General features: G+C 40.2%; 2 protein-coding genes across 2 annotated transcripts; both read right to left on the bottom strand.

The window, feature by feature from the left end:
• Positions 1 to 1126: 1126 nt before the first annotated feature.
• LOC311258257 (alkaline phosphatase-like) lies at positions 1127 to 8174 on the bottom strand (the record flags this gene model as incomplete). The annotated part of the gene is made up of 11 exons (XM_084354403.1): positions 1127 to 1487; positions 2462 to 2578; positions 2669 to 2859; positions 3079 to 3217; positions 3716 to 3785; positions 3893 to 4018; positions 4230 to 4402; positions 4645 to 4819; positions 5094 to 5209; positions 7745 to 7861; positions 8099 to 8174. 11 exons carry the CDS (start codon positions 8172 to 8174, stop codon positions 1216 to 1218), a joined length of 1572 nt encoding a protein of 523 aa, XP_084210529.1. The 3' UTR covers positions 1127 to 1215.
• A 3379-nt stretch (positions 8175 to 11553) lies between these two features.
• Positions 11554 to 23943, bottom strand: alpi.1 (alkaline phosphatase, intestinal, tandem duplicate 1). The gene is made up of 11 exons (XM_084354402.1): positions 23812 to 23943; positions 23048 to 23173; positions 20997 to 21112; positions 19621 to 19795; positions 17972 to 18144; positions 17275 to 17409; positions 17108 to 17183; positions 15978 to 16112; positions 15555 to 15746; positions 14692 to 14808; positions 11554 to 12893 (listed from the first exon to the last, which is right to left on the bottom strand). The coding sequence occupies exons 1-11, from the start codon at positions 23903 to 23905 to the stop codon at positions 12619 to 12621; spliced, it is 1614 nt and encodes a 537-aa protein (XP_084210528.1). The 5' UTR covers positions 23906 to 23943; the 3' UTR covers positions 11554 to 12618.
• Between the last annotated feature and the right edge of the window lie 1314 nt (positions 23944 to 25257).

The raw sequence follows: 25257 nt of genomic DNA, 5'->3' as shown, positions 1-25257 counted from the left end.
TATTATGATTGAATTTCCCTCCAAGCAGCCAAACCCTTCTCCTTGTTGGCAGAAGGCGGAAGTCCCGCCCATAAGTGCCTCTGATTGGACGTTGCTTTCATTTCGACCAATCAAGTACACGTTTGTGTCGATACTTACCAGAGCCAGTTTCAGTATTGATACTTAAGGTACTCCAAGGTCATTGTTCTGACTGTAATTGAAAATTGTTCAATAAAGAAGAAGAAGAAGAAAAAAAAAGATACTTAAGGTACTGTGTGGTCTTTGTGAAATAATGAATCCACTTTAAGTATCATAGACTGACTTCACTAAAGATAATGCACTATTGTTACAATGCACCATTTTAGAAATTCAATTCTAGATGTGGCTGAATTATGGTTTTTCATCAAATATTAGATGTTTTAGTCTCACTCCAACAGTTTTTAAGAGATCCATATTTTTGCATTAAATGAAATAACCCTTAGTTATTGAGGAAACTGATTGTCTTGTGTTTTCTTTGCTTATCGTTTTGTACAAAGGTATGTTTCAGTGAGATACTATCAAGCCACTTTAACACTACACAACTTTAGTAACTGAGAGGGAAAGGACATCAAATGTATCTACTACCCTCTTCCAATATGCATTAGGACTGTGTGTAAAGTGGCTTGAAAAAGGTCTGGGATGGGATGAGAGGGACTGGGATGTAGGACAAGGATGTGCCCTCTAAGCTTTTGCATGAACAAATGAAAATAAAGTGGAAATGTGAGTGAGTAAAATGGCTATGAAAGGTTACAAAAAGATGACGCAAATGAAGTTTGGCTGAGAAGTATTCACTTTTGGACTACTGGTAGATACAATATCCAGCATCTTTGCCTCAGATATGGTCTTCTTATACACAGGCGAGCGTATGACATCCTGAAATGTGAAAAAAAGCGATAGGCGAGATAATGTTGTAAATGACAGCTTTATTCAAAATATTTCAAAAATAACTGAAACCATGTTTTCATATAAATAAACTCAAAAGAGTGTTAAAAGTCATGGCTCTATGCAATAATAACACTCATGCTTTTAACAACAAGAATACATTACTTAAAATGGCAGTGATCTCAAAGTTGTGCGAATATACAGCTCTTCAATTCCACACAGAAAGTGTGAATAATAATTTTTTTTTTTTTTTTTTAATGTCACAGATAGCACAGTTATTCCAAGATCGGGACAAAATCTCCAAAAGCTGTCGTCTCAGACAGAGTACAGAGAGAAGAGAAGGAGGCCCATCAGAAGCAGCAGCAGGCTGGGTTGGATGGATCCAGCATGGTTGGGTGGGGTCAGTATGCAGTCATTGTAGGGCTCCAGGCAGGCAGCATAAGCCATGACGTGGGCAATGTAGTTCTGCTCCTGGACCCCGTGGAAAAGGTGTGACATGGGACCTTTGGCAAAGATGGCAACATCCTCGATGCCGTGGGTCTCTGAATCAAGAGGGACAGTGGCCTGCTGACGGTACTCTTTATCCGCTGAGGGGGAATAGGACAATGGTGCGTTATATTAGCTTCTGTTAGGGTTTTCTGGCACATAGGACAGATAGAACTACTCCAAGAAAGATCTTGCACCCTAAACACCACACGTGGAGGTAATAAATGTTAACGGGAGCATTATATAGACAAATTTCAACCCTCCAGTATTAATATATAGAGGGTTAATTACGGACACCTGACAGTATGATGAAATCAGATTCACCTAAATTGCAAAAAGAAATGGTTCAAATCCTTCACAGTATACCAAAGTATACAATACTTGAGGCACTACTTCCTTATCCTCACATCGTAGACTGAGGCCAGACGCGGCAGTAACTCACTATTGCCTCTTTTGAGATACAAAGTGGTATTACGAGACAGGACGTGCAGAGGCTAGCTGGTTAGCATGCAAACTTTCTTCAAACTCTGTTGATCATTTGAGTTAATTTTTATTGTTTTTTAACTAAAATTCTCATATATAGCTCTTTCAATGACTATAGGATGAAAATGTTATAGCTTTTCATAGTAAAATATTTAATAAATTATGATATACTCATAATATGATATCAGTGAATAGGTTATATTTGTATTAAAGGTCTATTTTGTAGAAGAAAAAAATATCTGTGACATCTGTGTGACAAGTGTTTTTTGCAAGAAAGATAGTACATACTAATTTCAGACAGACAATATTTGGTCGATTTAATGTAGAGGATAGAAATGATAAGGGTTTTGGATATTAAATGAAACACTGAATTTCAATGAATTACTTGGAGCTATAACAATTTTTTTTAAGTAAGCAGGGTAATATCTAATTGTCTTGTGCAGTATTTTCCTGTGGTGGTTATGTGTCACTGAACACGTTGATTCAGTCCTTCTTTAGGGTTTGCACCTCCACAGTAGGTATCCTGTTCAGCCACAAGGTGGAGCTACTATATAATTTGTCTTCTCGAGAAAGGTTATCAATGTACACTTACAGGAAATTGTCTCATTCATATCTGGACGTGTTCCATTGGCAATCTGGTATCCTGGTCCATTTCCATACACAGCAGTGGTGAAGTGCTTCTTGTCGTCAGCTAGTGATCTAGACACCCCTGTAAAGCACAGGACAAAATGATATGTTCAAACTTGGAACTTTAGATGAGATTGATTATTCATTATCCGATTCTTAGAGTGCAGTTTACCTAAAACAGAGTTTCCTCTGGCAGAGTATCCTCCAAAGGCAAAGACATGGGAGTGGTCAGCAGTGACGACAGTCAGGGTGTCCAGCTCACTGGTGAGTTCAGCTGCTCGGCCGATCGCCTGGTCAAACTGCACAGCCTCATGAAGAGATTTTTTGGCCTTCCCTCCATGGTGAGCATGGTCAATTCTCCCACTTAAAGTCCAAAAAAAGAGTACTTGACAAATAAGCAAAAGTAGCATATCCCTCATATTTTTTAAGTGTATTCAAATCTTATTGTGATGTTTCCTATGAAGAATGTATCATGCTCCATCAACATCAACTCCAATAATTCAGCCAAAACTAAAAATGTTTCCAGAATAATTTATAAATATTGATGATGTGATGTGGTTTGCCTCCAGAAAACAGTTACACTTATCTTCCACAAAGAGGAAATATCCTTTTGGGTTCTTGCTGAGAATCTTAATTGCTTTCTCCACCATCTCCGTAAGGGAGGGGTCCATGGACGGATCACGGTCCAACTCATAGCGGCAGTCCTTGGGCTCAAAGAGACCTAAATGCAGAGCGAAACAGCAGGTGTCAGTTTTTAGCTGTTCCCATGCATGTTGATTAGAACCATCAGTGTTAGTGCCATGATGAGATAAAATGTGCATCAATTTTCAAGTTAAGGTTTTCTGCAGAACAAAAACAATTACAACAATAATTGTGTTATTGCTCTAAATTGCAAACAGAGGCTGTAAAAGGGAAGATAATCTTATGATGTTTTTAATTAAGACCCTGTTTGATTCACCCTTTTGGCCTGAGGAGAGTTCAGGTTAGCCGTTATACATCAAATCTTAGTAGTTTGAATGGTTAATTGATTATCAAAATAACTTCAATAGGGTCCGGACAGCAATAGTTGAGGGGTTCACATACAGTTAACAAATTAATGAAGATTCAGACCTGAAAGATGTGTTTTATATCTCATGAAATCCACATGGTAGACTGTGAGAATGCAGTAATGTATGTCTATACATGTACAGTAACTGGTGAATTGATCAGTTCTTCTTACCCATCAGGAAGTCCGTATTTTTCGGGTTGATCTTATCAAACTCAGCTTTGTTCCAAACATAGTCAACATTCTGTGGGAAATGAATCAGAACAAACAAATTAATTTTTGGCAGAGCGGGGGAGGGGCTGCAAAATGTATTTAAATAACTCACATTTAAGATATTTCATTCGTCCATACCTTTTTGTTCTTTGTCCACTCAAGAACAAGATTTTGTCCATCATTTCGGTTTCCTTTATACGTTGGGTACTCTGGGTCTTGCATATTTTTGGGAAACATGTACTGACGACCTCCACCGAGAATGACCTGAATCGAGAGACATGGTGGCAGTTTATACATATGTGTGTGGAAAAACTCCCTAAAGTTTTAAAGGGATGTGAATATAGTCTCACTTTCTAATCAGGATGAGGCTAATTTTACAATATTTCTATGCATATTCTTTGTCATTCAGGTATAGAAAACTAGACTTGGGAGCTTTTTTGCTGTGCTACAAAAATACCTTCATATTAAGGCTTACATTTATTTCTGTGTTGTGAACCAGTTGGTAAGCAATGTCACGGCAGCCATTTTGGATGGCCTCATCAGTGAGATCGGAGTCAGAGTACCAGCCTCGGTTGGCAGAGTGGGCATAGGCTGCACCAGGAGAGGCGTGCTGCACTCTGGTTGTGGTGACGATTCCCACAGATTTTCCTAAAAACACACAGAGTATCTTACGTCATAATTTGGACATGTTTAAATAGTGACATGGATAAATATTAGATTAGATTAGGATTAGTTTCTGACCATATTAAGACTACAGAGTAATACCGATCTGTCTGAGTTAATGTCCTTAATGAATAACACGCTGCAGACTTGTCTAAACAGTGTCAGAGATATTAATCAGAGTCTACATGAAAGCACTGTAAATTAAAGCTGTGTGAACCTGAACATACCTGCTAACTTGGCACGGTGCAGAACTGATGTGACCTCGTTTCCGTAGGATGTACTACAGTTGTACCTCTTGGCGGCGGCAGAGACACCAAGGGTGCCGTAGTTGGCCTTCACACCACATAAGTAAGCCGTAGCTGTGCCAGCACTGTCTGGCATCTGCTGGTCCACATTGTATGTCTGCGGGGGCCAAATATAAACAATGAGTTAATATGCAAGTTTATTGGACTAGGCTGGCATGCACATGTACCCTCAATTTATGAACATTAATAACTTCAATTTAGTTGTTGTAATAAAACACCATTTTAATTATAATGGAGCAGCAGGTTCCAATTATGTGTTTCAAGGTTTGCAGCAGGGTCCACTAACTCTAACGTGAACTAAAAATCATTCAAAAAGTTTAAATACACATTCCTATCTAGAAGTCTGAATGTGTTGATCAGTGAGGACAGACCTTAGACAGGGCCAGGTGTGGGAAGGTATCCATGACCAGACTGGTCTCCTCCCCAGAATGTCCGGCCAACTGGCCTTTGAGGATGCGTGCAGCAGTCACTGTCGGTATCCCCATACCTGGAAGCAGGTGGAAACACAGCTGAGTGTTAGATAACATCAGCCAGGCAGGCACAGGGATGCCATTGTGCTCTGTGAACCTCATACGCCTCAGCTGATAGAGGGCAGTGAGAGACATACATAAGAGTTATTTACAAGCAGAAATGGTGGAGAATCTGCAAAGAAAATACAGTGATATGTCATGTATTTTCTTAGTCTTTCTTATATTTCATGAAAAATCCAACACATTTTTTCCAACATTCCTTGGGATTTTACGCTCCACTGCTGCATGTTATAGTTTAAGATTGAATAAAGCATGAACTGATTCTCTTTCTGCACTGTAACGATATGTAAACCATGTCATGTCATCATTTTGTCATTGTCGCTGTGGTCATCTAACTGACCATCAGATTCAATGTTTTTAAAGTTAAATAAACAGTTTTTCCACATAAATCTGCAAAATGTTTGGGTATTAATTCACGTTCACTGTTTGTAACAGTTTGTAATTTCTGCCTCAAAACAGTAAGAAAAGAGAGATTGATGATGTTGTGAAGTAACGTGGGATCATGGGAGTTGTTGTCTTGGATAACACAACAAGGCTGTAAAGGCGGGCTAGTGAGTAGATTCATTTCTGTTTGGCATTCTGATGTTTAATGTCCCGAAAACCTCATTTAGCCGCTCGTCAGCAACCTCCTTTTTTAAGGCTCTTTAAAGCTTTAAAATTTACTGGTAGGGTATTTACTGTCTTGTTTATTATTCATCTTTCAAGCTTGTGCTCAAAAACCCATTGACTTTGAGATGAGACAACCTTACTCAATTCTGGTTTTAGGACTCATAACTGCAGCAATCTAAAGTCGATGACAATTAATAATCTTGCTCTATCATACGTGAGCAAGAGTAAACAACATTGTGTCTAGCTAGGTAGTTGAGTGACTTCCTTCTGAATCATATGGTGTGTCCTTGATAAATATAGCTACTAGAGGGGGTAAAGGGGATACGATGCTATTAACAGGTGACCAGGTGAAATGTACCTTTACGTTGAATAAAGATTTCTCTGGGTTTGAACACAGTTTGAAGGATTTGTTGTAACGGACACAACTCAACAAAATACATACCATAGGTCTGTCATGGTTCTGGTTTTCAGTTTAGTTGTTCCCTGTTTTATTTTGAAGGCTACATCTTCATGTCATTTTTTGTTTTTTATATTTCCTGCCTTTGTCTTTATCCTGCCTTTTTTCCCGTTCACCTGTGTTTCATTAGTTAACCGTCCATGTGTTCTCCCTCACTTGTTGTCAGTTTGCCTCTTTTAGTCGTCGTGTCACTACTGCATTTTCACATCTGTTCCCAGTCCTGCTTTGCTCCTCATGTCCTCCTGCATTCACTCATCCTTTGTCTTTAATGTTCCTCATTTGTTCCTGTACCTATACGGTTTGTTCTCAGTTTAGGCTTTTTGTATTTTTCTTTAGGTTTTTTTTTTTATTGTAATTATTTGCCACAACCTAATTATCTATTTTGTTGCCTGTCTTTGATTTTTGGGACTTCAGCTTTTGTTTTTTTCTAGCCGTCTGTCTTGGTGTCTTGTATTTGAGTCCTCTTTTGCCAAACCTTACAAGGTCAAATCATTTTTATACATTTTAATGCTGAAATGTTTGATATTATGCCTTTAAGGGTGAATATGTTATTCATCCTTAAGAAGGTATTGCCACTGTGTCATTCACACAGTAAGAACTTTGCAGTTTGTTTTCATAAATATGCCGCTTATGGGGTGATTAAAGATTACTGATCACTCCCAAATGCTGATAAAATCTTAAGTGTGCTGCAATCAGCATGTGTGTGGGTGGGGGTGGAGGCAACTGTAATCATAAATCCATAATTCATCTATAAAATTTATTCGAGTGGAGTTGCCAAGTGCTGATCTTGGATCACGGAGTAAACAAAAGGAAGTAAATGGCAGTAATTATCTCAGTGTGTGAGATCCCGGGGTCATGGCCACATGACTTATCGGCAAATATCAGCCCATCTTGTTCGACTTCTTTACACTGGATTCATGGTTAATTATTGATTGCTGATTGGAAATAAATTATCCAATGCAGAGATTTTAATCAGAAATAGTAGCCAGTCATCCAAAGAGTTTAGAGATTTAACAGTCAACCTGACCTTTAGTTATGCATCATGTCCTTAGTTGAACTCCTTGCAGTGGTTTACCTTTTTTGGTGTTCAGATCAGTTAAGAACATGAGGAAATAGCTACATATGCAGTGTAGACTGTGGTCTAGCCTCAGTTCACTTTGTTATGTTTGGCTCTCCAAGCAGCGGTAACTGCTGGTGATCAGGTATCAACATTCATCTCCCTCTCCCCATAAACCAACACTTTCTGGGGTCACATAGTGCAGTGGGTTTGCATTGCATTCTCTTCTCCACAATGCTGATGAAGCTCACACTTTCAAGCTCTGATGGCTTCTTCTCACCTGAACAAACGGACTGAACTCAAAGGGGAAAATGTTATAAAATCAAAGGAAGTACTTGAAGTGTGTGAAAGCTTCTTTCTCAAACTCACCGTCCCCCAGGAAGAGGATGAGGTTCTTGGCTTTGTGGATATTAGGCTGAGCATTCACTGCAGTGTAAAGAGCCTGCTTCGCTTTGTTGTTCCAGTAATCGGCATGGAGCTCTTCCTCTATGAACACAGAAAAGATAATAGTGATCCACAACCAGAAGTGGCAAATCAAATGTATTTTTACACTGTAAGTGTGGGGACCTATCTAAGCTTGTACAACTTAAATTTAATGTAGACTTTTACTTTTACTCCCGAATGTGGCCTGCAGCATGTCTGTGTTGTGTTTCAAATGTAGTTTAATGCATCTGAAAGTCATCTGAGATAATAAAAAAACATCAATATGTAACATATCCTTACCTGAAACAGACACGGTCCACTTCACTGAAAGGAAAATCAGTAATCCAGTAAATATGAGTTTATGTGTGCCGGCCATGGTGCTGACCAGATGTGCTGTAAAGAAAAAACTGAGCAGGCTTACACAAGTGCTTGTCTGCACATTAAGAGGCCCTTTATAGTTGCAGCAAAGGAGCAAAGGGCGCATGAGGGAGCCTTTCAACGTGAGCAGGAGGATATACAACACACACACACACGCACATAAACACACAACAAAGTACATTTACTCAAGTGCTGTACTTAAGGATACATTTGTAATACTATTACTTTATGTGAGTATTATTTTTCACATGCCACCTTGTACTTCTACAATTCTACAATAAAGAGGGGAATATTATACTTTTCACTTCACTACATTTACCGGACAGCTTTAGTTACTAGTTGTTTTACAAGATAAGATACAGAGGAAGTACAGATAAAATGATTAGGTGATTAATCGATCAACAGAAAATTATTTCTCTAATTTGATACAAAAACACTTCAAGCTTCTCAAATGTGAGGATTTGCTGCTTTTACCTTATTAAGTTTAATTATCTTAATTCATTACCTCTGTCAAGGAGGTTCTGTCTTCACCTGTGTCTGTTTGTGGGTTGGTTGGTTGGTTTGTCAGCAGGATTACACAAAAACTACTGAAAAGATTTACACTAAACTTGGATGAAGGCCGGGTCTCAGATCCAGATGAAGGGACAGATGCAGGATTTTTTCACATTTTCTTTAACATTGCAAAATAAATGGGACTGTTGGGCCTTGGCGGAGGTTCTTAATCATTTTGAAGTTTGGACTATTCTTTAGACAAAATAAGCATTATGAAAGTTTCACTTTGGGTTCTGGGTGATTGTGATGACATTTCTCTTTTTTTAGTACCCGGACAATCAAATGATTAGTGTAGAAAATAATCAGCAGATGAATCTATCATGAAAATAATCATTATTCTCAGTCCAATACAAAACAGTTAAAAATTTGATTAATCTCAACAAACTACTACAGCAAAATCCTGTTTTTATATTAATGCATTCATAATGATAACGTCATTATATAACAAATATGAGTGTAACAGTTGTATGGGGCCATTTTTCAGCATCGAGTACTCTTACTTTTAATACTTTAAGTACATTGTCCTGATTATACTAACATACTTTGACTCATTTCATTATCACTCTTCTGTTGTAGATATCCAATATATAATGTGTGTATGAGGTAACATGGTGTTTACACGTGTAGTTCACTGTGTTTGAAGTTTTGTGGTATGGACAGCAAATTAGTGAGGAATACCATCACTTCTGGTTTAAATAGATACTGTAGAATACAAATGTGTATGTTGTAGTCTTCAGGTAAACCTGATTGGAAATGACATATATCTTTTATGTTGAAGTGATTTTGTTTGATAGAGCAATACAATTAAAATGACACCAGAAAATGCAAATTAGTCTTATTAATTATTAATCTTAACTGTGATCTAATGGATCCATTATCTGATTTTATTACTGGAATATTACACACTGTATGTTGAATGTTAACCAGGAGCAGCTTCAGTTATTATTATCTTATGGCCACCATAATTCATCACATAATAATGACGATGATTACATTATTTTATGGTGCCTTGAATATATTTTATCGCAGCTTTACTAACCTCTACAGCTACAGTACCATTTAAGCTGGCCAGAATTCAGCCCACGCTTTGTTAAAACAGTTTTCTAACAGAGGAACTATTTATTTGAATTTGTGGCAGAATTAATTGATAACATGTGAGTCTGTGAGTGTTCAGGTGGGTCTGACTGCACGTCTGTGTGATGTTTTTCAGCAGTGTGGTTAAAAACCCTCAGTGCATTTACACCGACTGGCCTTGTGGTTCAGACAGACCGTTGCAAGGTCAAATAGATTTTTTTGTCAGTATCAGCATTTGAGCGGATTACAGCAAAGGATATTGCAAAAAATGAGCTCTGAAAACAGAACTGACTCTATGGACACAAGTATGACAAAGAGGCGATACAGCATTTCACAGCCTGTCTTGCAAGGATTCACAGAATGAACTTGACCTACCTCATTTGTCAGTGCCATGGACTTTGATTCCAGTTACAGGAAGGTCCAAGAGTCGATCCTTTAAAGGATAACTACCGTTTTTTACAACCTGGACCTTATTTCTAGCAAAATATATGATCATTTACTCACCCAGATAACTTTGGTGTCATTTGAAGTCGTTCGGACGAAATTAGATCCGGTGTAGCGCCGATATATCCATATAATGTGAGTGACGGGGCACCGAAGCGCAGCCTCTACGAGCATTATCTGCCACAAAACTAGTTCATTTCACCAATATTTTGTTACGATATGCTAGTGCTATTCCCCTCTGAGTCCGGGCTCGTCTATTGTCAGCATCCGGGGTCTGTAGGTTGACCTACTACCTCTGACCTGGAGGATGTCATCTCTGAGCTGCGCGCGCACCCACGACAGCCCGGCTTGTTAACCTGTAGCTGCTACTGCTAGTTTTACCCCGGATGTTGATAACAGACGAGCCCGGACTCAGAGGGGAATAGCACTAGCGTATCATGACAAAATATTCGTGAAATGAACTAGTTTTGTGGCAGATAATGCGTTGTATAGAGGTTGTATGTCGCTGCCCTGTCACTCGCATTATATGGATATAGCGGCGCTACCCTGGATCTAATTTCGTCCGAACGACTTCAAATGACACCAAAGTTATCTGGGTGAGTAAATGATCATATATTTTGCTAGAAATAAGGTCCAGGTTGTAAAAAACAGTAGTTATCCTTTAATAGGCTTTATGACTAAAGTATGACTGAAGTGAATGACTTGTTGTAAAAGAACACATGGTGATTTTTTGCTTTGTGCATGTTTATGTGGCATTTTGTTGTGTTTCCAGGGTTTCCAATGTATTTGGATTTTGGACACTACCAAGGTGTTAGTACAACTCCAAAGTGTGCTTAGGTGAAAAACATTATACTGCAGTTGTACTTGAAACCTGATCCCATGACAAAGGCCAAGAGGCCAAAGGCTTAGGTTTTTTATTGCTTACATTAGACCAAACTGTGCCATGCCCTCTTCAGTTTTCTTTTTAAAGAAATCAGTAAACCCTTTCCAGAAAATAGCCATGTTTCCATGTATGTGCCAAGCAAATTTGAAGCAAACTGAAGGAATGTGCAAATGACATGCATTTCCATAAACTGGTTGTGTAGTGTAGTTTCACAGGAAGTTGGCAGTGTAGGTAGGCTATGTTACGCATGACTGTGACAAACAGTGTAGAAACAATAGAGCCTGTGAACCGAAAACTAACCATTTGTTTGCCAGCTGCCAGAAGAAGACCACTTGCCTTGGCCATGACAGAAACATATATCAGTTGCTTTTTCTTTATGAAACTAAAGAGGCCATAAAAGAAGATGTTAGATGTCAGACCGCTTTATTGTTCAAGACATGATAGAGAAAATCCAAATGACAAGCTTGATTGAATGTGAAACCCTGAGTCGAACTGACAAACAGGAAAGCCTCCATAAAGAGGTGTACCTTGAAGAATTGCCATAAAACAAATAGAACAATGAAAGCACCAAAACATTTTTCATCCTTATTTAAGTGACATTTGCAAAAACACAGTATAAAAATACATTGACAATATTTGCTTATAAAATACATTCATGTACAATCCAAGTTTATATATCAAGTGACAGACAATCAGACAGAAAACAGATTTTGCTATTTGGAACCGATGAGGTCAAGATACAAACGTAATAAAAATCTTAAAGCTACATATTTCCCAGTCCTGAAAGAGGTACAGCATCTTTATGATTTCTTGTAAGGTCTGCGGGTATCGCAGCGCGGCACGAAGGCTCATAGTTCAGCTTTGTGTTACTGTCATAAAGTCACTTGTTCCACATGGACAGTTACCATCATGCACATCAACAGATGTTGTTCTGTCTAAGTGTCCATAAACTGAACAGTGAGCCCTCAGCCTGCTGGCTTATTTCAAGTTATTCTGGATCAAGCCTCAGATGAATGTGTAACTAATACATTACAGCTCCTTGCAAATGTTTGATAGCTCTGAACATGCAGAGCGTAGCAGAGTTTGTATTTAGCTGTAGAAAGTATGAAGAGGAAGCAAGTTAGTAGTCATTTTGCAGTAAATGATTAATGATCTAAAAACTGAATGAAGGTTCATGTTTGCATATCTTCTTTTGTTCTAACCTGCAATGTCTGCCTGTTTGTTAGTCTGGATTTAAATTAGAGCTACTACATGCGTGTTTAACATGCACTTAAGGTTAAAAGCTCATGTGAATGTACGCTCTGTGATCAGCATGTATGCAAGTATAATTCTGTCAACAGTACTGTATTGGTTTATCCCTGCATTAAGACTCGCCATCCTGTGTGCATACAGTGAATGTGTGTGTATTTATGTTTAGTGCATAAAGTGTCTGTATTGCTGCAGGCATACAATATACTGTGTAAGTGTGTGTGTGTGTGTGTGTTTGGGGTCATCTGAGTAGACAGAGGAGACCAAGAAGGCCAAACAGGATGGTTGAGGGTGTGTTTGCACTCCCACCCGAGGTGTGGCTGTGGGGGTGAGGCGGGCAGTTCCTATAGGGCTCTAAACAGGCAGCGTAGGCCATGACGTGCGCCACATAGTTCTGTTCTTTAACCCCGTGGAACAGGTGAGCCATTGGGCCTTTGGCGTAGATGGCCACATCTTCTCCGCCGTGCGTCTCAGCATCCAATGGGACGGCAGCCTGCTGCATGTACTCCTCATCGTCTGGAGAGAGATGAGAAGAGTGTAAGAAAACACTGTCGTGTGCAACTTTCTGCTTGGATCATGAATTGTTAAAGCAAAACAGATGCTTTTATAGATGTGTCATCATAAATGAAGCATGACCTTTTTTCAGTCCAGATTAACTTCTTCTTCACTCTGAGTCATCTACAAGAAGACTATTTACTAAGACTATTTAAATAGTGTTTGCTCACAGCACTGAGCCATACAAATGAGGTGTATCTGTTCCTAGAACATCATAATTAGTGTTGGTCCAGGGCCATCATTGCAACTGAACAATTATATTGTTGTGATGATTCTGGAACATCATAATTAACGTACCTCCAGGAGCATTATTTTTAGTTGTAAAACTGTGATGAAAACCACATCTGTAGCAAGATGTTGTGGCTGAGCTGGTAAAGTGTAGGATTTTGACTCGGGAGACTCTGGTTCGGATGCTGTTTGGCATCTGTTATAAGACGGTTGACTTATACGCCTAGTTCAGTTACTAATTTTCCTTTCTTTTAGGGTTTTCTGTCTTTATTTGGTTAGGTTTAGGCAACAAAAATACATAGACCAAACCCAGCATTGTGGCAAAAACGCCGGGCCTCCCATTCATTTTGATGAGGGTAGAACAGTTTTGGCTGTGGACCGCAGGGGCTGCCAAAAAAATATGCAGCCGGCGGCGTCCAAGTTGACAAACTCTTTTGGAGAAACGCAACTGGACATTACGTTGCTCGTGACCAGACTAGCAGCATGAATGACCAACAACACAATGTAATGTGTCATGTGTGTACACTCAAGGATCCCCTTTGCTCATCAGTTCAAACACCACCCACACCAGAGAACATCTTTCAGGTTACATTTGCCTCATAAATGTTTTAGTGGCTGTTTTGCCCACAAAATGGTGTTTTGTAAATCTTCTGTAATTTACCTAATTAAACTTAATTACAACACTTGAAAAACCCAGAAGGTACTTTAAGTCCTTTTGATAAAATTACAGCATTTACTCCCTGACCTTTCTAAAGTGAAGTGTACTGGCAGATTACAGAAATAATTCCTCCCCAAAAACAAACATACAATGCTGGAAAACAAGTAGGATACTAAAGTGTTGTTGCTGTTGTGGTAGAAAAAACTGCAGTTTTAAAAAAGGGTCCTTTCTTTTTGTGAAATAATGGTTACCAAATCTGTTCGACACCTTCATTTCTCTTTGGCTAGTCATAGCTCTCATAGCTCTTGGCCTCAACCTTTCACAGAATCTAAATGCCAACTTTAACAGTGCTTCATATTTCTTTCGATGATGCATAAAGTTTTAGAAATGAATCCCTCACTTGTAATTGCATGTTTACGTAAGGTACCAGATGAGTGTGCACTTTTGAGACACAATTACTGGTTCCAAAAACATACAATGACGCCATGCCATTCAAAAAGACAAAATTGGGGGGTTTTAAAAGGCAATTCATCCCTGGATAGAAATATTTCCACCTTCAAGTATACACTCTCATGCAATGACTAAAGCGAATGATGCAGAACAAGAGGAGGAGGACCTGGATCATTGCTGTTCAGTCTTCCACAAAGAAATACAAACAGCCTTTTTCAAGCACAGTTACATGTACACACAGAGGCCTGTGCAGAGACTGGAACAGAAGAGTGAACAGTAAATGCCATAAACATCATACTTCATCTACGCTTTCCAGAGTAAAAACACAGGCATGAGTCAGCCGTAACCACATCAGTTCACGCTGTCTGTACACACATCAGCACAGACGAGTGCAGCATCTGAAAGACATTAGTTTGTGCTTACAGTAATCCACCATTGTGATGTTCCCTCTGGTTCCATTTATGTGGACGTAACCAGGGCCGTTGGCGTAAAGGATGCTGGTGAAAGGCATTTTGTCATCGGCTTTCTTTGGTGCCAGACCTGAAAGACAAAATATGGAGAAGAACATGAGTGATATTTGTCACTGTGTCTTTTTACACAGACACAACAAGCACAAAGTATCACTTGTACTTTATGAGACAAAAAAAGAAACAGTCAGTGCCAAATACCAATTTGTGTTGGTATGAAGCTTTAGTGAGAATAACCTTTGAATATTCAAAGCTTCAATGAGGTGAAGGGGGTAACACAAGCTATCATACTTTCCTCAACTTTGTGGTCATTATTTACTCATATACTTTGCTATTATTGTTAGTATGAGGGTGATTTGCGATGAGGACAAGAGGGGAGACATCAGCCATGGTCTTGGCAAGCAGTGTCATGGTGCAAAGAGGGTCAATCATGCACTCATCACAACCCTGTACTCGCGGGATTGCATTTGAGCACACAGAACAGAATTATGCCCTCCCGAAGATGGTTTTTCACTCACAGATACTGTTCTGTGCACTCACCGAGAAGAAAACAAAATTCAACACCATAGAGGAGCTTCATTTCTCGCTCTCTATCATCCCTTTTCCTCCTTGGAGGTCAATTACCAAGGCAACAGTAGCATCTTAGAAGCATTCAGGTCAGCCTTAGTAATCACCGACATATGTAAATGTCTTAGAACTTTTTAATTCTAGGCTAGTTCTGTGTGTTTTGCATCCAAATACAAATACCTTTGCCATTCTTGACTTTTCCAGTCAGTTTCTGTCTGGACCACGTTCAAGTGTTTGTGCTTTGACTCATACCAAAGATGGGATTCCCTCGGGGTGTGTTGCCACCAAAAGTGAAGACGTGGGAGTGGTCAGCAGTGACCACAGTGAGAGTATCCGATTCTCTGGTTAGCTGTGCTGCTCGCTGAATGGCTCGGTCAAACATCACAGCTTCTGTCAGTGCCAGTTTGGCGATGCCGTCGTGGTGGCCGTGATCGATTCTCCCTCGTAACAGAACAACAAAAAACAAGCAAATTAGACTCGGCCCAAAACACGTGACTAGTACACCTCTACTAGACTCATGTGAGCATCAAGTAAAACATTTTAGAAAATTAAAGAATGAAAACTCTAATGGATACTCTAATTTACATGGATTGGTCACTCAAGGTACAATAAGGTACCCTCATTCTTCATGATGATATATTAATAGTGCTGATGTAGCATTACTGTAGTACTCATCTTCCACAAACAGGAAGTATCCTTTGGGATTCTTGCTGAGGATTTGTATAGCCTTCTCTGTCATCTCCACAATGGAGGGGTCACGTGTGTTGTTCCGGAAAACCTCAAATCTCATGTCCTTCGGCTCAAACAGACCTGGAACCACCAAACAAAGGGACAGAATATTTTACTGTAATAAAAAAAAACACTATTGTACAGTGGTAGTGACAAGTTAAATCTAAAGTGACAGAGCTAAAGACAGAGTAAAGCAAAACAAGACGGGAGGAAGTGAGAGAGTAAAGAGGAAAATCACTGAACTGACTGATTGTAAACTAGATTGACTTACCTTGTTATTTAGCTGACATGCTTTGCAGTTAAATCCAAGCTGCTTCCAAGATAATGACTCCCATTTATTCATAAATCACTTACAAATTACGGCATTAAACAATTCTGTCTATCTTTATGTTGGTAATACTAAGACTTAATTACTGCCATTTAGAGAGGCCTGTTCTTTAGTAGGTAAACAACAGTAGTAAAGATCTCAGATAGTACGCATTAATTCATTATACATGAAAGCAATATAACTGTGCAATATGATAACAGTTCAGCTGCATCTGTATTACTGTCAGACACATCGCAGCAAGAAACATGCCCTTTGGTTTTTATGACTACAGGTAGGGTTGATAATAACAGCTAACTGTGCATTTACAGGGCACATTCATGCCTACTTTGCATGGCTGTAAAGATGAAAGCTGACCTTACTGGAATCCTTTTTTTAAGCCACTGATAAGGTTTCATAATTAAGATAAGAAGCAACAGCGTAAATATCGATGGTGCAACTGACACAGTGAGCTGTCATGGCCACACGTGCTGCCTTCACCGTCACAGGAGGGGCACTTTAAAGGAGCTTAACTCCCTTAAAGTGCCCCTCCTGTCAAAAAGGTGTTTCTCTTCTAGTTCCTACCGATTGGACATACATGATGGATATATTACACAGACTTTATGTATTTTGTTTATATGCCTGCCTGTCTATCCTACTTGTGTGCTATGTGTACTATATGGTGTCAGTATGTGTATTATGCACTGCAGTAAGCTCACGAGTGTCTGCTTATCTGTTCAACATCTGTCTGTGGTGTCAAATCTATACCCACCCATCAACCGGTCTGTAGTTTTAACATTTATCTCGTCAAACTCCTTCCTGTGCCAAACGTAGTGTGACTTCTTGTTCTGAAAAACGAACCAGAGAAAAATTTAGTCTGTGATTTCTATCTTACAATATACAATGCAATATTCAACAGCAATGTTAAACAAAACCTACGTGTTTAGCCTTCAGCCACACGTCGATAAGGTTCCTCTTGTCTTTGCGGTCCCCTTTGCGAGAGGTTGAGGTCGGGTACTCGGGGTCTGGGGTGCCTTTTGGTGTCATGTACATCCTCCCTCCCCCCAGAATCACCTTAAAGGTACACCAGACAGAATGATTACATTTACAGTGACACTGTAACAAAGTCCTCTGAATGCCAAAGAGTTGTGTTTCATGAGGAGGGTGAAAATGACTCAGTGAATGATGATTATGGTTAAGCTGGACTAGATCAGAAAGTGAGTCTTGCACGTATGCCTCACATGAACTCTACTGGAAGGTCCTCTTGGTCTTGTTTTATTTGTCTTCTCTGCAGTTAAACAGAACAAAGTCACTGTGCACTCATTGTACTTTAAAAAAATGAGCCATATTCTAATAAAACCCACATTTACATCAGGGCAATATACTATAGGGGGAGGGAGGATGTATATGACAGTACTTGCAAACTATCTTCAAACGGTTCCTTATCCAATTGAAAACAAAACAATCATCATAGGATTTACTATTGGAGATAAGCTCAGGACTACTGCTTTGTGTCACAGGGAGCCATATGGGATTAGTACAGTATTTACAGTGCAGTTGGTTTCAATTGAACTTATTTTCAAATATGTTGGCAGCAATAAAAAAAAAACAGCCAAACACATTTGTTCATACATACATCAATGTCAACGTTGGTGACCAGTTGGGTCGCGATGTCGACACATCCCTGTCTACGGGCGCTGGACGGAAGATCTGCATCACTGTACCAACTGCGGCTGACGGAGTGGGCATAAGCTGCAGCCGGGGAGGCGTGCTGGACACGTGTGGTGGTGACTACACCAACTGATTTACCTGGACAACAGAGAGACACATACAAATCAGAGGTAAAACTGTTAGAAGAATCATTCACAATGGGATTTTTTTTGTGACACTGATGCAGATTAACAACTAACACATGACAGTGGGCCATTTAATGCACAATAGAGGTTTACTTAATTAGAATTTCCTTGGACATAAAGCTGCTCTAGAGGAAGAAACAAGGACACTGGCTCAGTCATTAACTGTAGTCGTCAGCTACTCACCCTCCTGCTTATGGAAAGTTGGGTGAAGTTTCATAGTCCGCAAAACATTTCTGGAGCTCCACAGCAAAACAGTGTTGCAGCCTTCTCCTAAACAACTGAAATAGCTGAGGACTTGTTTTACCACGTAAAATAAATAAATAAAAACAAAAACAGGGAAATGGCTCCATACAGCACGTCCAGCGTATACCAAGTCTCCTGAAGCCACAAGACCACAAATTGATTTGAAAAGACGTTATTTACACCCCTTTAAAGGCCAAAATCTTCAATGTAGCCACAAAGCTAAAAGCGTTAACATGCACCGCGTCTGAAGGGTGTGTACGAGCTCGGCCACCAACAAGGGTGTAAATAATATATTTTCAAATCAATTTAGGCTCTCAGAGCTTCTGGACACAAGTCCTCATCTACTTCAGTTGTTTAGGAGAATGCTGCAACTCTGTTTTGCTGTGAAGCTTTAGAATAGTTTTGTGGGCACCTGACTTTCCATCAGCATGGGGGTGAGTAGATAATAAGTGAATTTTTATCTTTGGGTTCTACCATCTTTCCTAATGAAGCCCTGTGGAAGAGGCTTTTACTACAGCAATTAATGGGTGAAAAATGGAAACCACTGCTCTTAACATATATTTTCCACTTTATTTGTTTTACTTTGTTTTACTAGCTTCAGGTGTTTGATGGGCTGACTGCCAATAGTTTACTTAAAATGCCAATTAACTTTTCTTTGGAAACATTTTGGCTGTTTGACTTCAACAAAGAAGTACTGCCTCCTTAAAATTTGTATCATTAAAACTTTATTGCTTCACAATAAAATCAGAAAACAAATGCTCCTGTATTTTCTAAACACACTGCGATAGCTATTAACATGTATAAAACCATTGTATCCATGTAGTGCACTGATATAATGAGAGAGAGGTGCAGAAAGACTTCAGATAAAGACTTCTCATAATGGACACTAATGAACCCTCAAACAGGAATCGTATTGAAACAGACTGTTGTTGGATCAGAAGCACAAACGCTGGTCAGTGTGAAATGATATATTACTTCGATCTCTTCTGGACATTGAACTAAAACTGCTGACATTTAAGTTGCGAGGACGGTGCTTATCAGATGATTGTTTTATTCCTCTTATTCCATTTTCAGATGAACTGTAAAATGGTCAGTGCATATCTGGAGATAAGAATATACTTCAAACCAGCTGACCTTTCCATTACACACACACCCACCACTCAGCCAAGGCATTTAGTGTCTTTACCTTGTGCTTTAGCGCGTCGTAGCACAGAGTAGACCTCGTTACCGAACGTTGTGTTACACTCGTAGGCCACTGCCTTAGCGCTGAGCCCCACTGTCTTAGCGTTGGCCTTCACTCCACAGTGGTAGGCTGTAGCCGTGCTAGCGCTGTCCGCTACCTGCTTATCCACACTGTAGGTCTGTGGAGCAGAAACACCAGTAAAGACATAACAGGTAGTATTTACCTTTCCATATATTATAGGTAAGAACACACACTGAACACTCAGGCTCACTCACACTTACACTTTAGTTACAATAATTGAGGGATTATACGCAGTCATTAAGATGAATCCAACTTTAATTTGATTTTAAATCTGTTTCTGCCGCAATGTCAGCATTTTCATTTAAAGTGTTGATTGTAGCTAAATCCCCTGAAGAAAGTCTCTTCACACAAAGGTTTGAGTACTTAAATCAGAGCTGGATTGGTATGAGGCAAGATGCAACATGTCAAGAGAACAAAGCATGAGAAACATGGACACACACATGCTAAGCCCCATCCTTCTTTACGATTCATCTGCAGAGCATCTCTGAATGTTTATTTCCCTTTCACTGTCTGTCTCTGTGTCTCTCCATGTGTCTCACTGTACTGATTTATTTACCAAGCAACCACATACACACACACACACGTGCACACACAAAATACATGAGAACTCTCACTTTCTTTCTATCTCACACACATCATTTAACAACAGCGGTCAATCTTGGAGTCCATCCACCGATATCAATGTTGATAGTGTGTGTGTGTGTGTGTGTGTGTGTGTGTGTGTGTGTGTGTGTGTTTGGAGGCAAAGCAATTCAGAGGTCACAGAGTGCAGAGACATAATAAAAATGCTTTATAACTTTGAGCATGACGCTTTTATGCGTGAAAAGTGTTAAATCAGAGCAATGCCATTATTTTCGCTTTTCTCATTTGAACTTAAAAATAAAACAGCTAATACTGCACAAATCAGATGTTTTTAAGGGGATACAGTCGTAAAGTGATCACTATTTAAAGCTATAAACGCTAAACTATAAGCTATATAAAAAAAGTTCAACTGTAATGAGGTCAGGAACATGTACAGGTATTCACTGGTAAATAATAAATATATGAAAATCAAGTATTGAAGTTGAAAAGCTTTAGATGATGCATGTTGTGAAGGAAAAATGTTACAACCAGTACAAGACAAGAGCACTGATTATAAAATAATCTTCTCTCTGAAAACTGAGAAATAATTCATCTAACACATCTGAAGTTAGATGATTAAACCTTACTGGCTCTTTTGAATCAGAAATTGTGTTGTACTCCACAGTAATTGGTGGTTGAGTGTAATGATTGAAGACTCAACAATGGTGTGTTATCACCTTTGACAAGGCCACATATGGGAAGGTGTCCATGGCCAGCATTGTTTCCTCCCCTGATCTACCCTCCATCTGACCTCGCAGGATCCGAGCTGCTGACACTGTGGACACGCCCATCCCTGAGAGATAATGATTGACAGGTGAAGGTAACAGTTAGGGTCAAACTATAGTTTTTTAATTTCACAAGCACAAGTCTACTGAAATATTGAATGACATATTAAAGAATGATCAGGTAATTGGGATTGTGTTAATGTCATGTGAAGGTTTTGGTGCTCTGAAGACAAGAATACAGTTCTCTGTCCAGTTTGTGGACATTTAGCAAATCCAGCCCGACAATATTAAGATGTGTTAGTTTTTTAAAGCTCAGGCTATAACTGTCATATGAGAGGAAAACACTTTGATTCATTAATTCCCTGAGCAAACACAGTCAAGGCCATTAGCATCAGCTGAATTCACAAATACAGGGCATTTAGGGCAGTGGTTTTCTAGGAGAACCACAATTTCAAACAAAATCACCACACAGGCCAAACACTGACCCTTCTGGGCAATTTATCAGACCACTATTGACAGAACACATAACATATAAACATCCAAAGGTACTGCTAAGTCAGTATTTTGCATATATTACATAAAACATACACTAAATGCCTTTTTCTAAATCACTTAAGGGACCTGTTTTATATCTTCCTGTGATCCACTGTTGGGTTTGACCTCTGACTTTGAAAACCGTACTTTATGAAGCCCATGGCACTGTGATGCACTTAACTCTCCCTTCAACGTTACGGTCATAAAACTGAGAACATGCTCTGGGCTGGGCATTGCTGGCGAAATACACAAAGAAGACTCGACCACCCAGAAATATGACTCAGTGGGGCTGATTTAAAGCAGATATTCTGGTAGTTAACAGGGCAAACACTCTTAAATCTCTGCACGTTAAACAAAAAATCCTCTCATGCCTCACCGAGTAAATACCCGATGCGAGTGACCATTAATGTGAAAAATTTGCCAAATCCGTTTCGGATGGAATCTTTCCCAAACTGGCACCAGTCGTCTGTTTTGTAGACAGTCGAGTTACTAAATGCAACACACTGCTAAAGCAGAGGAGACATGTAGCGTGTAGTGGCTCTTCAGGGTGACAGCCACCTCCCAACTGACTTCCACCTCTGAGGTAACCTGCATAGTATTTGACCAGTAAAATGTTATTGAACAATTTTCTTTTGCGAATAGTGCCCCAACAGACGATGGGCCAACACACGCAGTGAAAAAGAAAACTGCTGGCAGGAAAACGTGGATGTAAACAATGCACAATATAAAATGCTCTAAACAATTTGCCCTGCAAATGTTTGCACTCAACACATTTGTGAGACCTCAGGGTTACACACAATGTGTTTTAGCTAGCAACAGCAGTTACTGTTATCGGGCAACTAAAACCACTTGGTTACGGATCCTCCAGGGGTCAGCTGAGAAAAAAAGTGTAAATCTGAGCTCTTGGTTTACAAATTGTTGTGCAGCGTTTATAAAATGTGTTTGCACTTTAGTTTACTTTAAATGTGAATTTGTAGTGTTATTGTGCCAACATTATATTCATATATAATGTTTATATTTATAATATTGTATTTATAGTTAGATTTTCCGTGGGCATGGATTATCATTACGAGAGACTGGTTTATAAACCATGCAAATAGTACAGATTCACACATTGCTCTTTTTTTCCCAACTGACCTCAGGGGGATCCACAGGGATGAGATGTGAACTCATCCTGTCAAAGAGATTAATGTCACACTACTTCTGCCTTTCTATATCTGAGTCATTACTCACACGACCCTAAGTGTGGCTTGTCAAGCTCACACAATCAATCTAGAGCTTTTGAACAAATGACCAAAGCTGGTCAAAGTTTTATTGTGACCGCTGGCTCATCCGCTCTTACAAATCTGGTCACACGCCTGCACTACCCATCACACACAATCCCTCAATCCAGCAGCAACTTCTTCGGCTCAAACTTTTACCAAGTTGGTATTTGCTGGAGTGGATTACATAACGAAAGCATGACCTACCGTCGCCGAGGAACAGGATGAGGTTCTTGGCCTGATGGTCCCGAGGGCGGAGTTTCAGCGCAGCATCTAGTGTTGCCCTGGCCTGAGCATCCCAATAGGCTGGTTCCTTCTCAAGTTCATACAGCACTGCGCCGTGGAAACACACACATACTGAGAATGAGATATGTGTGTAGGCATGTAGAGAATCGGATATGTGTGTGATATTGACTGCTTAGTATGTGCAGGTGTGCTGTGTTGGCCTGTGCGGAATGGCAAAGCTCCAGAACAGAAAGGCTTCGAGTGAATTCAAGGCATCCCCCTCTGCCGTTTGCTGACACTTTGAATTTTATTTGGCCTTGGGTTAGACAAGAGAGGAGGCTTCTAAAGAGGTGTCAAAATGACAAAAATAGCCAGGAAGACACTCTGGTTGTTGTCCGTTCATGCCTCTGGGAGCCTCACAGTGAAAGTAGTCAAAAAGGAACATTCCTCCGGCCACACACAAAAACAACTGAAAGGCAAACTGTCTGTCCCACAATTTACATAAACAGGTAGACACAGGAAAAAATATACTCACACGCTTTTGTCCATCTACACCAACTGACTCATTAGATCTACAAACCTGAGTTTGTGCTTACGTTCTCAGGCACATTCTGACATCGCACACTCACCCTTTTCCAGGTTGAGGTTACCTGCTTGAGTCGCCCTGCGGGTCCATTTGTCTGCCCACACAGTGCTACTAATATCCCAACCACAGGCAGCAAATAATAACTCTGTCGTCTCCTCACCTTGGCTTTCCAAAGCGGCCCGGCCCACAGCCAAAAGCATGGGGCCCAGAAGGATGAGCAAGAGGTTGGGGGCCCCGCAATGTGACGTCTGCATCTCTAATCCGAGCGACCTGGAGGCTGGAGAGGTTGACACAGCCGGCTTTCAGAGCAGCACACCGAGACCAATAGACAGAGGAGCAGGCAGAGAGAGTGTGTGGCTGTTAAGACCTCCGGCCCTGCCTTTTTAAAGCCCCACTGGGTGTGTAGTAAGGAAGGGCCAACGCCAGCTCATAGGCTTACAGCCACAAAAGAGGGAAGAGAAAATGTGAGAGAAGGAGGAAGAGCCAGGAGGGAGAGAGAGAGAGAGAGAGAGAGAGAGAGAGAAGCTGGGACCACACAGGAGCTGTGCAGCATCGCAACCCCTCTACTCACTTTGATTCCTGAAAATGCCCCACCCCCATTTTATTGTTTTAAAAAGGTTGCTTTAATTTCGTTTTCCCTCTTTTCCCTGGCTCCGCCACTCTGATAGAAATTTGAATGGTCCTTTGATGTGGTAAACGCATATTGGGTCTTTCTATTCAGCAGCCCCTTTAACATAGAGAGAAAAAAAAAAAAGCTACCCAATTTGTGTTGGCATCCATCACGATAGAAATCATAACCGTGTCTCTTTCCATTTCTTTTCACCCCCATCCCCTGGAAAAACAGTCCAAGGGAGGAAAGGGAACGAGGTCCAACCTATTCTTGAAATCATCATGATTGAGTCGTGATGTGTTCTGCTTTTCATGTCAGGAAAATGGTATATTTCCATTTCCCCCCCCTCTGAATTTTTGCATTTAAAAGACCCCAATAATTTCCCTCTCACCAAGTCAACTTGGCAGATTTTTCCGTGGGAAATGAAGCGGGGTTAGCATTTTTCTCCTGTGAGGTAGTGGAGACTGCCTGCAGAATGAAAATGTCTCTCCTTCTACACAAACACAACAGTTAATGTGTGAAATGAAGTGAGTTGGGCCAACTTTGTTCCATGCGGCCAGCAGAATCAAATTCCCGACGAGCGGCTTTCGCCTCGTGAACCCGCGAGGCTGAATCTTGTTACAAGTCAGGGCACTGGAAGACCTCTGCTCTCTGCCAACCGTTCACCCGTTGCCAACAGGGGTTTGCAGTTAGTCACATGTGCCTAATCAAGACTGCAATAAAATCATAGCAGCAATCTGGGTAAAGAGGCCTCACATGATGTGGCCCACACCACATGCGCTGGAAATACCAGCGGCAATGTGCAAGAGCAGAAAAACTTGCGGAGGCACGTCTGTCTCTCAGTCCATTTGTTATGGGTTTGCCCCTGAGAGAAAGTCTAGCTTATGTTGGGAAAGTCAAATGAGTTTCCTGCAAGACAAGTGTAAACACCTGGTGGCTGTTTTAGGTCTGAGCGTCCTGCATCCACCAAAAGGTGCTTAATGCTTAATCGCTGTT

The sequence above is a fragment of the Pagrus pagrus genome (assembly GCF_965226575.1).
Source record: "Pagrus pagrus genome assembly, chromosome: 6".
NCBI lineage: Eukaryota > Metazoa > Chordata > Actinopteri > Spariformes > Sparidae > Pagrus > Pagrus pagrus.
This window is presented reverse-complemented; position numbering and strand designations above follow the sequence as displayed.

Bases quoted from the DNA above. Each gene is read 5' to 3' on its own strand.
- alpi.1 (XM_084354402.1), bottom strand. From the start codon at position 23,905: ATGCAGACGTCACATTGCGGGGCCCCCAACCTCTTGCTCATCCTTCTG. The intron at 23,174-23,811 runs GTGAGGAGACGA...TCCACGGCGCAG, and splicing joins GGCCGCTTTGGAAAGCCAAG to TGCTGTATGAACTTGAGAAG. The intron at 19,796-20,996 runs GTGATAACACAC...TCTGCTCCACAG, and splicing joins CATATGTGGCCTTGTCAAAG to ACCTACAGTGTGGATAAGCA.